This window comes from Erythrolamprus reginae, chromosome 2 (assembly GCF_031021105.1).
Source record: "Erythrolamprus reginae isolate rEryReg1 chromosome 2, rEryReg1.hap1, whole genome shotgun sequence".
NCBI lineage: Eukaryota > Metazoa > Chordata > Lepidosauria > Squamata > Dipsadidae > Erythrolamprus > Erythrolamprus reginae.
Window position 1 is genome coordinate 91,792,730 of NC_091951.1, and position 13,836 is coordinate 91,806,565.

The window sequence follows — 13,836 nt, forward strand, 5'->3', positions numbered from 1 at the left end:
GAGCGTTGTTAAAGTGAGTTTCGACGCATCTTGCTCAATCTATCCGCCAACAGTGGATGCCAATCACTGTGGGCCAGATTGAAAATTTGAGAGCAAAGGCCTGCCAAATTACCAGTGATTGGCACCTAAGTAAGGGAAGGGTAAGGGTACCCTTCAACTTACTGTATGTCCACCATTGAGTGTCGAATCTCCATTGCAAAGCGAGAGAGCTGTTCAGTGAGCTTTCATCCACTTTACAACCGGTCTTGCCACGGTCGTTAAGTGAGTAGTTGCAGCTCATAAGTGAATCCGACTTCCCTGAATCTCCATTGCAAAGCGAGAGAGCTGTTCAGTGAGCTTTCACCCACTTTACAACCGGTCTTGCCAGGGTGGTTAAGTGAGTAGTTGCAGCTCATAAGTGAATCTGGCTTCCCCGAATCTCCGTTGCAAAGTAAGACAGCTGTTCAGTGAGTTTACTCCCAATTTACGGCTTTGCAACCAAGACCACGGGGAAGCCATAAGAAGTGCTTAATTATAAATGAAAAAATGCAATGAAAAATATAAAGTATTACAACAGTAAGCAGTTACAATTCTGTATATAATTCTCTAATGCAAAATGCAAGTGTTATATATGCCACATGTCTGATTCTCAGAGACTGTACAAGTCCCTGCAATTTTTTTGGCAAGGATTTTCAGAAGTGGTTTGCCATTGCCTCTTTCCTAGAGCTTAGAGGAAGTAACTAGCCTAAGGTGACCAGATTTTAACATTGCTAAAGACGGACATCATTGGGGGGGGGGGGGGGAGTCTTGATTAAAAATTTGTTGTACTGTATTTTTCGGTGTATAAGACGCTCCTAGATTTTAGAGGAGGAAAACAAGGAAAAAGTATTCTAAACCAAATAGTATAGTATTAAATAGTAAGAAGAGAACAGAAAAGAAAAGAAAAGAAAAGAATTGAATTCTTTATTGGCCAAGTGTGATTGGACACACAAGGAATTTGTTTTGGTGCATATGCTCTCAGTATACATAAAAGAAAAAAGATACATTTGTTAATAATCATGTGGTACAACACTTAATGATTGTCATAGAGTCAAATAAGCAATGAAGAAACAATCAATATTAATAAAAACCTTAGGATACAAGCAACAAGTTACAGTCATACTGTCCTAAGTGGAAGGAAATGGTAGGAAGGATAAGAAAAAACTAGTAGAAATAGAAGTGCTGACAGTTAAAAGTTTGACAGTGTTGAGGGAATTATTTGTTTAGTAGAATGATGGAGTTCAGGAAAAAAAGTGTTCTTGTGTCTAGTTGTCTTGTTATGCAGTGTAATAATAACCTCTCCAGCCACGAGGGGGTGGGTTTGTGGCTCCTGGTGTTTTCTATGGGAAATCCCTTCCTTCCTTCCTTCCTTCCTTCCTTCCTTCCTTCCCCCCCTCCCTCCTTCCTTCCTTCCTCTCTTTCTCTCCACCTCTCTCTTTCCTTTTCCTCTCCCCCCCTTTTTGCTCTCATTTGTTTCTCCCCCCCCCTTTATTCTCTCATCTCTCTCACTTTGATTTCTGTTTTTCTCTCTTTCCTCTTCCTCTCCCTTTTTCCTTCTCTCCATTCTCTTTCATTTGTTTCCCTCTTCTCCCTCTCTCATTTTCTCTCAATCTTTCCCTCATTTCTCTCTCCCTCTCTCCCTTTCATTTCTGTTTTTCTCTTCCCTCTCCCTCTCTTTTTCCTTCTCTCCTCTTCTCTCTCTCATTGTTTGTTCTTACTCTCCCTCGTTCTTTCCCTACATCAGATCTAATTTTTTTCTTTCTCCTTTTCTCTCACATTCCCTCCCCCTCTCACGCCCCCTCTCCTCTTTCCCTCTGTCTCTGTCTCTGGGGATGAGCCAGCAGCCTACCCCACTTCTTCTTAGTTTGTCCTCCGGTTTCACGCAGAAACTGCAGCACTTCTGGGTTTTACAGCCGGCCAAAAAGGATCACCTCTTCTGCGCTGTGATCTCTCTCTGGCTGGGCTCTGCCCCCCAAGATGTGATGAAGGAACACTGGTTCTCTGCAGCTGAGGAATGTTGCAAGGCCACCCGATAGCCCCTGGCTCGGCCCTGGGGATGCCCCCGAAGGCGGGATATTGGAGTGGGGGCTGATGGAGCCGAGCCCCCTCCCCCGTGGACATGACTTTTTAAAAAGCGGGACTTTTTAAGAACCCAGCGGGACGCGGGACAAATAGGCAAAAAGTGGGACTGTCCCGCAAAATTCGGGACGTCTGCTCATTTTAGACTAGCCTGGTTTTGTGCCTCAGGTGGGACTAGATTCTATCTTCTCCTATTTGCACCAAACAGGGTAAAATGTGTGTGTGTGTGTCTGTGTCTGTGTGTCTGTGTAAAACACAGTGGTTTATAAGCCACTTTTTTTGTATAGATGCCCTATGTTTCATTGTACTTATCCAGCCTATACCTGTAGGTAATCCTTTCATAAATGACACATCAGATCTTCAAATCATTGAGTAAACGGGGCCATACATTTATCTTTCCGGTGCTGTATTGTCATATAATTTTTTTAGCTCTAGTAAGGCCATGGAGAATCCATCTGTATTGTCCAATTGTTAAATACCATGTAGTAATAAGTAACCAATTCAGGATAATTTTATCCTCTGAAAATTTTAGTTTTGTTATATAGTCACATTTATTTATTTATTTATTTATTTGTTTTGTTTTTTAGTTGCATGTATATTACAGATAAATTCCTTATTATATTCATTAATGTTAAATTTTGATAAACTGAATAAAATTGAATAAAAATAATACTTAGCCAGAATATTTTATCCATTTTAGAATATAATATCATAGAACAGATGTCAAGCAATGTAGCAACACTCCTGTGAAACCATCTATTTTACTACAGCGATAATATTAGCTCCATTAAACATTGTGTGAAAATGCCTTCTGGTAGAAATGTAAGATATGTATGGGCTCCTAGTTCTATGGAATACAAACAAATAGAACTGGAATATGTTTTCAGCTCAGTGCATTTTAATTAGCAAAAAGATGAGTTAATGCTTGAATCTGTTTATCCATAACACAATGTGAAATTTCTCTATTCTCCCTCTTGCAGGCCACGAAAAAATCCCCTGTTTATAATTGATTTGGCTTTAGACATGAATGGTGTCCACTTTAGCACACCCTTGGAGAATTTTGAGACATCAGTTGTTTCTCTTTTTAATAAAGGGATCCTGGCTACACACAGTATACCACAACTGGAGAAAGTGAGTTTCTTTCAAGAATCTAAAATGTCTTCTTACCCCGATATATGTTCCAACAAAATATGCATAGTTACACCATTGCAGGTTTCATTGTTTATATTAAGGAGTTACAGAGTAGTCTTTATAGAGGCAAATATACATATCCCAGAATAATATTGGGTAATCCAATCTGGGTCAATCACCGGGACCAGAGGTTTAGTCTTCTGAGCTTTCAAATTTGTACTGTAGCCCATACTCAAGGAATGTCTCATGACACACTCTGCTAAAGAGAAGTTCCCTGAGGATGGGCTCCAGCATGTCCAAAAGCTCAGAAGATTAAACCTCTAAATCTTTATAGAGACTCAATATTTATTAATACAGAAAAACAGTTTGCCTTTTGTTTTGCAATGGCCACATGCACTGAAGGGCTGCAAAGATTTTCACTACTGTACTGTGGGCGTGGCTTATTTTGTGGGTTTGGCTTGCTGGCCATGTGACCAGGTGGGAGTGGCTTGACGATCATGTGATGGGGTGGCTTAAAGGTCATGTGACTGGCTTAAAGGTGGCCAAACTTGACGTTACTCACGTTAAGGGTTTGGGTTAGGGTTAGGGTGCCTGGCCTCTCCTTGCCTCAAAGAGATACAATTTCCCTATCTATTTACTATTACTGAAAATCCAAACTATACTTTTTTAATTCTATGTATATATGCCATTTACATACATATTACACACAGGTACAAAAAAAAAAATATTATCTACTATATAAACTGTATGTGTATGTACACATACACAAACGCACGCACAACTCTTCTAAAATTATACACATTCAACCTCATTTACTGCTTAAGGAAAAACATACCCAGAGCCCAGAAGGGGGGGGGGGGACACAAAAATTTTCCACTGGTTCTGTGTAACTGACCAAGATTTTTCTACCAGTTCTGCATACCTGACCATACCCATAGGAGCCCATCACTGGCCACATCTCAGTTTTATGAAATTATCACAGTTTTGTAAACAGATATTCCAAATATTTAAGGATGGGATGCTGGAGATTTTTAGGCTAATATCTGTTTTTCAAAAACAATACTTAATTTTTATAATAATTGAAAGCAACAAACAAGTCATGGCTTACCAGTAGTCTCATTTTCAGCCGAGAAGCTAATGCAGTTCTTTAGTCAATATGTATGTATGTATGTATGTATGTATGTATGTATGTATGTATGTATGTATGTATGTAGTTAGTTAGTTAGTTAGTTATTTCATTTCTCGACTGCCCTTCTCCTGAGACTCAGGGCGGCTTACAACATAAATTACATATTTAACACAGAAATCAGAATTGATCTAAAACAACCCAATCTTATAAAAAACTTAAAAACAATATGTAATGAGGTTTAGTGAAAGAAGATTGATTTGATGTCTCATCTTGATATTTTGGGAGGTGGGAGTCAGGGAAAGGAATTGAGAAATGTCAGTTCAATTTCTGTTGTAAGTTTCATACAACCACCCTATACAGAGATATAAAAACTCTAAAATTTTAAAGGGCAGAAGATAAGGGAGGATTTTGCAGAAGGATTTAGCTAACACTTTTTAGCACTGACATATTGCCAGAGGACGACTCTACTAACACTTTTCCGATTGAGGAAAACATGTCAGATTTAAATGAGAAAGTGTTGGCAATAATGCTGTAATTTTAAATCCTGAAGCTATTAATGCTGACACCAAAGCAAAGGGAATATCTGAGATGTTTCATTATATGTATTTATCTTGATGTTTCTTTATAAAGTGGTGTGCTGCAGATTTTTTAAAAAAAGACCTTTTATTTCAAAATTCAAATCTCAGCACAAATCATTATTAAAGTGACTTTAAGAGTACTTTGAAAGTTTTTTTATTCAATTTTTGCAATATGCTTCTGCTGATTTGGCTTGGGTGCAAGATCTTTTTACCATCAAGAATTTCTATCTTCTTTATTAAAGAGAAAAGAATACTTTCATTGTTTTTCACTGAATGCCAGCAAGCCATTCTAAAAGGATAGGTTAGCCAAAATATTTAATCTCCCCAAAGCTGGGGTATGAAGCCTGCTACTGTGAACAGCTTGTAGAGATAAGCTGCAACACAATTAAGGCAATGTTTGGTGCAAATCACATTTAGCATGACTAGGAATTCAAACTGAGCTCCATACAATATAGTTAGATCTCTGAATTGTTTATAATAGACCAGTTCTGGTAGTCATGTACGATAACCTTTATTATTGTAGTTATAAGGAAAAAGAATAGTTTCTATAAGATACTGACGTAAAAAATATAAAATATTGTTACAGAGCATGGCTAGGGGTGGCTTTTAATTTTGTGCAACCACCTTTTCAGAAACAATAGAAGCAGACAATAATCCTGTTTTTATGCTAAATGACTCTTCTTTTATCTCTTTTTCAGTATGTGCTTGAAAACATGTTCATCTGTGGCACACCATTGTTAGAGTCTGTGGGTGTGAATGAGCCAGCTGTGATAGAATTGCGGAAAACCATCTGTACTTGCATCCGCAAGGCACTGATCCCCCTTCAAGCTTATGCCAAGAATTATGAAAAGTACTTAGAACTGAATAATCGCGATATCCACAGCCTCTTAAAGTAAGCAGCATTCACATGCAAGAGCAGGAACTAAAAACTGAAAGGGTAGATTGATACACAACCATTCTGACTTTACTTTCTGTAGAATTAAAGGGCAAAAAAAAAGCAAGTACCGGTAGCTTTCTAAAACATATTGGCTTGGATCCTCAGATCTTGCTCCAATTACTTTTTCATCCATTTCCTGTCCATCTGTGGCTCCCTACCATATTCTCCATCATTCCCACAGGTCCCCCCAATTCTCAGAAGCAGGTGTTTGGCACTGAGAAGAGTGGGTTAGGAAACCTCTGTTTCATGAATACTGTGCAGTTGATTGAAAGGAGTATAGATTCTGCTTTTGATATTAGGAACTATATCAAGTTGATTTTATTTTCTTTAGCATCAGAATGGCTAGTGATTGATTTTTTTATAATGCAGATGAGGGGGATGAGTCATATTTTTTCAATTTATTTTTACCTTTTCTAAAACAGTTGATATTTTAAGGTTTCTTCCCATTGAAAAATTATATGTGACCATAAATACATGCTGAATAAGAAGGCACAATTGCCACTCTTGAATAAATCGTGTAGGCAGCCTTGACTCCTAGAGCAAAAACTGAATATAAATGTAATGAAGGAAGAACTGTATTTGAGATATCAATCCACGTTAAGCATTTGTTTATTTATTGAAAATGTCATTCACATATTATCGTTTTCAATATTCCCTTAAAATTTTTATTGTCTAAAGGTTTTTCTCCTGATATATTAGCCAAAATGGAATTATCTTGCTACATAAAAATTGTTTTTAGCCCAATCATTATAATCTTATAATGATAAATTCATCTTTATATCCTCTTATACAAATATTTAATTTTCTTACTTTTTCGTTTATTCATCTAAAAAACTAATGTTTCTATATGATTTCTCTTCTTACCCATCATTCCTATGTCCATTTTTTATAAATGCTTACTATTATCATCAAGGAATTGAGCTTTAAAACACTGTTTGCAAAGCGCATGTTGCTTCTCATTATCTTTCTTTCAGCTTTTTGCTTCAAACACTTATTATTTGATTTATTTTATGCCTTTTATGTCTTAGATAACCGTTTTTGCAAGATAACTATTTCCTACTGTGTACAAAGTTGAATTTTTAAAATTATTTTCTTAATCATAACTTTCCAGTTGATCACCAATTCCTAAGTGGAACAACAGATTAGCTCGGCATGTATTGCCATTTTATATAAACAGATTGAATCTCCTCATGTTTAAATTTGCTTCTGGGTATCTGGAACTTCAGCTTGCTGGCTTTCTTGTTTGTTTATTGTTTATTTATTTTAAATAATATTTTTATTCTCCCAGGTTTATTACAACAGTGCTGGGAGATCTACCATATTTTTCAGAGTATAAAACGCATCTTAGTTTTTAGCAGGGGTGGATTTATTTATTTATATATTAATCAGATTTGTATGCCGCCCCTCTCCGCAGACTCGGGGCGGCTCATAGCAATAATAATACAATGTAAACAAATCTAATATTTAAGTTAATTTAAAACCCCGATTTAGAAACCAATCATACATACTAACATACCATGCATAAATTTTATAAGCCTAGGGGGAGGGAAAGTCTCAATTCCACCATGCCTGACGACAGAGGTGGGTTTTAAGGAGCTTACGAAAGGCAAGGAGGGTGGGGGCAACTCTGATATCTGGGGGGAGTTGGTTCCAAAGGGTCAGGGCCGCCACAGAGAAAGCTCTTCCCCTGGGTCCCGCCAAATGACATTGTTTAGTTGATGGGACCCAGAGAAGGCCAACTCTGTGGGACCTAACTGGTCGCTGGGATTCGTGCTGCAGAAGGCGGTCCCGTAGATATTCTGTTCCGGTGCCATGAAGGGCTTTATAGGTCATAACCAACACTTTGAATTATGACCGGAAACTGATCGGCAACCAATGCAGACTGCGGAGTGTTGGTGTGACATGGGCGTATTTAGGAAAGCCCATGATAGCTCTCGCAGCTGCATTCTGCACGATCTGAAGTTTCCGAACACTTTTCAAAGGTATCCCCATGTAGAGAGCATTACAGTAGTCGAGCCTCAAGGTGATGAGGGCATGAGTGACTGTGAGCAGTAAGTCCCGTTCCAGATAGGGTCGCAACTGGTGCACCAGGTGAACCCGGGCAAACGCCGCCCTTGCCACAGCTGAAAGATGTTTCTCTAATGTGAGCTGTGGATCGATGAGGACGCCCAAGTTGCGGACCCTCTCTGAGAGGGTCAGTGATTCCCCCCCCCCCAGGGTAATGGATGGACAAATGGAATTGTCCTTGGGAGGCAAAATCCACAGCCACTCCGTCTTATCAGGGTTGAGTTTGATTGCTGTTACTGGCTGCTACTGATGCGCTGCACACACATGTTGAGTCATCTTGTGTGTGCATGCATGCTATGTGCATACGTGAATGTGCTTTCCCAGTGTGATTTTTCTTCTGCGCATGCTCATGAAGCAAAAATCTGCCAAAATCTTGAGAGGGTGTGCACACAAGAGATTTTGGTAATTTTTTGTTTCTGTGAATGCGCGGAAGCAAAATAATTTTGCTTCTGCACGTGCACATGAAGCAAAAAATATGAAAAATTAAAGAAAAAAGATAGCGGCGCCCAAAGGACTTGCACTGGAGTGGTCACGCACAAATTGCGCAATCTGGCAGCCGTTACTGGTGCGCAGTCACCTACCGCACCAGTAGCAACCCATCCCTGGTTTGTAGGGAGAAAAACAAGGAAAAAAGGCCTCTGCCTCCCAGCAATTTTCTAAACAGCAAACAGTAGAGATGATATACACGGTTTGGTGGGTATTTCTGTGCATGTGTGCCTGACCTATAGAAATAGCAAAGAATTGGAGAAATGTACATTATGGCAGTATATTAATGCCAGAAGGTTTTCTTAAATGTAGTCACACTAACTCCTCCCAATTATTTAAATAGATCTACTCCAAATATGACTAAGTCAGCTGCCTTTTTAAAATATTAAAGAGGACACTGCTACATTTCAAATTATACTTTTACAGATCCTGTTAAAATTGATGTGGCTTTCTGGAAGTATAGTTATTCTCTGCTATTTAAAAGAAGAGACAATAGCCCTGGACCTCTTCAGATCAAGCATTTATTTTAAAAAGCTTCTTCATTTTGTTAAGTTGTCTAGAACAATAATAAAGCAATCTTTAAAAACTAAGTCTATAATTTAAATGTTCTACAGACATTTATAGTTACCTCCTTGCATCCAGATTCAGTAACTGATTAGCCCAAGAAAATAAAATTCTGTCTCTGCCTCTCCCTCCCAATTTGCCTACTTGCAGCTAGTTTCAGTTTCAGTTTAGCACTGGCTGGCCTGCCTCCAGCCTCAAATCAGCTGAGAGTCGGGGAGCTGATAATGAGTTGCTTGGCTTAACAAGCTCTTCCCTGTTTGCTGCAATGAAGCAAATTGCTGGGAGGCAGAGGCCAAAGAATGGGGATGGCTGGGTGGCTGAGGCTACATTTGGTGTATAAGACACACCCAAGATTTCACTCTTTTTTGGGGGGTAAAAAGGTGCATCTTATATTCCAAAAAATATGGTACATAACAGAGAATATAAAGCTATCATTCTTCACATAATATAAAAAATTACAGATGTAGGTCAGGGGGTTCTCTACACATCAAAAGTCCATTTGACTAAGATGGCTTTCATTGCTTTGTAAAATGCAAGCAAGATGGGGGTACCTCACAATTCGGGGGATGGGGGGAATATTTCAAAACATGGGAATCCACAATGAGAATGCATGCCTCCAACCTCCTTCAATAGAAAGAGACAATCCTGAAAATACACAAGATTTAAGATATATTGGATGCTTCAAAAGTTAAAATTAGCACCATGAATAGGCCGATCAGTGTAGAATCCTACTTTTAACAGCAAGGTAAAAAAATAAGGCAAAAATTGGCCTAGAGCTGGACGTGCAGCCTTTCCAGTTTATTAGGAACTGAATATAATTTATTCCATATATCTACTACAGTGTTAAATATGATTCATTTGATCTGATTAAAACCATGGTATTAAACTAATGTTGATACATACTGGACAAAGTGTACATGACTATCTGGTTCCTAAGATAGGAGTGGACTTTTGGTCCTGTGGGACACATCAGGTCCTGAGGAATCTTCTGAGGAATCTACATTTAGCAGTTGTTTAAATATAAACTGTTCTGTCGAGCTCTCTGGTAGAATCCTCCCACAAATTCACAGGTACAAATTTCAGACACACACACACGTTTGAAAATTCAAAACAATGTTCTTTATACTGAAAATTCACTTAAACCAAGCCCTCTTTTGGTATAGCAAAGAGCACTTGTCTCCAAACAAACTGGTAATTTGTACAAGTCCCTTATCAGTTCTGTGATACTTAGCTTGCAGCTGTGAGGCAATTCACAGTCCTTCTTCTTTCACAAAGTGAAACACACTTTGCCCCGGTTTAGTTTCAAAGCGGGGGAAAATCAGCACACAAAAGGTCAAAGTCAGTAAAGCAGTCACGAATCACAACAATCAGATAATCCTCCACAATGGCCAAACCCACAGGCTGCTATTTATAGCAGCCTCACTAATTACCACAGCCCCACCCAACCACAAGTGGCCTCATTTTCTTTGATAATAATCTCTCAGTTGTTGTTGCCTATGCATGGCTCTCCGCATGCGTGGCTGTATCATTAACTCTTGTTCTGAATCCAAGAAGGAGCTGCTAGATAATTGATCTCCTTCTGAGCTGTCTGCCACACTCCTCCCTGTCACTCATGTCTTCTTGGTCAGAGGAGCCTTCATCAGCAGATTCCACCAGGGGTGGGGGCAAAACAGGCCTGCAGCATGTGGATGTCTCCCCCACATCCACAGTCCTTGGGGCAGGAGCTGGGCCAGAGCTAACCACAACAAAAACAAAGTCTTTTTATTGCATGATTCTCTTTAGTCACCCCATCAACCCCATATATGCCTACTCACATTCACATATACACACTCTCTGCCTTTCTTACAAATGGACTGATTTTCTCCCTTTCTCCTGAGAGGAAAAGAAAAGTAATGAGGTTTCCTTTCCTTCCTTTTAGCAAAGAAGCAAGAAAACATTGCAATTTTTGCTGTCATTCAAAGAGCAAATACAGCAATCTTCCATTCCTTCCACTAAGGGAGGACCTAAATGGTTGAGTTTTAATTCTGTTTGGGTTTTTTTCATTGCTATTGCTATTTGATGGCAGAAGACTGGGGGGGGGGGGGGGCACCCAGAATCAGGTTTTCTGGAGAGTTTGATCAGACTACTTTCCTGACCCACCACAGGCGATGTTAGGTTCCCAAATATGGATTGTTTCCTTCTATTCTGATGGAATTCCAGAAGTTGTTAACCAAGTTTTGTGAAGCAGCATTCCTTCCACAGCTGTATTATTTGGTTTGGTTGTTTGTTTGCTGAAAATGTATTTCTGCTTATTTCTAGAGAATATGAGGTCACTTGCCCTTCTGCTCCAGAAGTGAGGGAAATAGTAAACAAGCATTTGGCAGAAAAAGAGTTGTTGGATAACAGTTTGCCCAGCTTCATAGTCATTGGCCCTTTTCATCTCAGCGTTGAAGGTGTAAAGCAGAACCTATCCAAGAAATGCAAAGCTCTGGCCACTTCAATGCTGGACATATTGGCCAAGAATTTACATCGTCAAGTAGAAGATGTGAGTTTTATAGTTAATACGCTGCATCTAGAGGAGTAACCAAATAATTTTATAATTATTTCTGGAAATGTACAATTATTTTACTACAGATGCCTTATTGATATGTGAAACCCAGTACAGTGGTACCTCATCATACGAACTTAATTGGTTCCAGGAGGAGGTTCGTAAGGTGAAAAGTTCGTAAGATGAAACAATGTTTCCCATAGGAATCAATGTAAAAGCAAATAATGCGTGCAAATCCTTCAGGAAAATCCCAAACTTTAGAAGGGAGGCGAACACAGTGCAGGGAGGAGCAGCTAAAGGGGGCGGGTGGAAGAAGCAAGGCTAGGCTAAAGGGTGAGTGGGAAGGAAGAAAGGCAAGGGGGGCGCCCCTCCCTTTTCTTTCTTCAAAAGACACCGTTTCAGTGCCTTTGCAAGCACATTGTTCTCTGCAAAATCTTTCCCCCTCCAAGCTGCCCCTCCCTTTTCTTTCTTCAAAAAAGGGGGGGGAAAGAAACCCCTTCATCCCAGCAGCAGCTGCTTGGGTTCGTAAGGTGAAAATAGTTCAGAAGAAGAGGCAAAAAAATCTTAAACACCGGGTTTGTATCTTGAAAAGTTCGTTAGAAGAGGCGTTCGTAAGATGAGGTACCACTGTATTATTATCAGAAATTGTGAAGAATGATTATCATTTACAAACTTGCATATCCTTTGACTTTCTTTACAATATCTGAGTAAAGACACATGACGTTATCAGACATCTTCTGTTTACAGCCCATTATTGCTTGTGGAGAGGACAATAGGGAGGAAAAACAGAGCATAATGATGTTAACTAAACGTAGTATTGGAGACATAGAAATAGCTTGTGAGATTAGTGGTCTGGGCAGGAGCAGGTGGTTTATATAAAGTGTAGTTAGTCTCAATTTCAGACACCTGACCTCGCCTTTTTGATGCAGTTGATTGAACTCTTTGTTTCGGATTTAGCGCTGACAGAGTTATTATATCATTTTGCAGATCTGTGATGTTTTCAAGGCCATCAGCCGAAAAATTTATGAAAAACCAAACAGCATTGAGGAACTAGCTGAACTGCGGGAATGGATGAAAGGAATCCCAGAGAAATTGAAATCACAGGAGGTAAAATGTAGTCAAGGAGAAGGGATCAAATAACTGGAATTTCATGGGTAATAGGTGGAACTTAGACTTTTATCTAAGATGTTTTTAATCCAGGAATGTGCACTAATGGAACAATATGTCTAAGTGTTCTTTTTTAAAAAAAGCTTTTTAAACAGGGGTTTCTTGGTGGTGTAGTGGTTACAATACAGTACTACAGGTTAATCCTGCTGACTGTCAGCAGTTCAATAATTCAATTCTCACCAGACTCAAGGTTGACTCAGCTTCCATCCTTCCAAAGTTGGTAAAATGAGGATCCAGATTGTTGGGGGCAAGATGCTGACTCTGTAAATTGCTCAGACAGGGCTGTAAAGCACTGTGAAGCAGTGTATAAGTCTAAGTACTACTGCTATTGCTAGTTTATTCTGCCTTTTCCCCCATATACAGTTCAAAGTGGCAAACCTAGCAATATTCCTTCCTCTACCTATTTTCCCTACAACATAACAATGTCTCTGTGAGGTGTTGGACTGTTGGACTGAAAAAGGATGATAGGTCAAAAGTCCACCAGACAATATTTTATATGTAAGGTAGAACTCATTTAATAAGAATGATTACAGGAAATAAAACTAAATTCAGAAACAGGGGAAAGTAAAGAAGAAAAGATAATAAACAGTGTACAGAAAAAAAGAAAAGAAAAAAAAGAAACACTTTTTAAAAGTAGCTTCCAATCTTCATCATAAGTACAAACAAAATTGATTTCATCACCGCCTATAATCTTACATGCAAATATCACTTCTTATCCTTTTGCAAATCAATAACTTATTAACATTTTAGTCCTATGTCAGCAAAAAAGTCCATAAATTTATACAAATATATCTTATTTTAACATTGATCAAGTGAACCAACTTTATACTTTTTTGCTTCTAACAATCATAATCTTCAGTTCATTCAGATGCTGTTGTAAGAGTTTATCTTTTTCTCATCTCAATTATTTTAACCAATTTCTTTTTTTAAATAAATGTACAATAAAAAGTCATTGTCCAATCAATCTCTAGGCTTGTCAGCTGTATTTCCACTTCAGCTGTTTTCTCTGTCTTATAGTCCTTTTTTATTTTCCAATATTTCTGCAAATTATTTACATTCTGAAGTTTCTGCATCAGTTAAAATTTGTTCCATCTCTTTATCTTCTAAGGTATTTTCTTTCACATCATTAATTTCTTATTCAATATCTTTTGGA

General features: G+C 38.6%; 1 protein-coding gene across 3 annotated transcripts in view; it reads left to right on the forward strand.

Annotated features, from left to right (window-relative positions):
- The window catches only part of DNAH1 (dynein axonemal heavy chain 1), a 254,640-nt gene that overhangs the window by 70,216 nt on the left and 170,588 nt on the right, over positions 1–13,836 (forward strand). For all 3 annotated transcript variants that reach the window (XM_070738680.1, XM_070738681.1, XM_070738682.1), the window contains exons 12-15: positions 3,078–3,228; positions 5,634–5,827; positions 11,288–11,513; positions 12,504–12,623. In XM_070738680.1, coding sequence (XP_070594781.1) covers positions 3,078–3,228; positions 5,634–5,827; positions 11,288–11,513; positions 12,504–12,623 — 691 coding nt within the window. The remainder of the gene's footprint in view (positions 1–3,077; positions 3,229–5,633; positions 5,828–11,287; positions 11,514–12,503; positions 12,624–13,836) is intronic.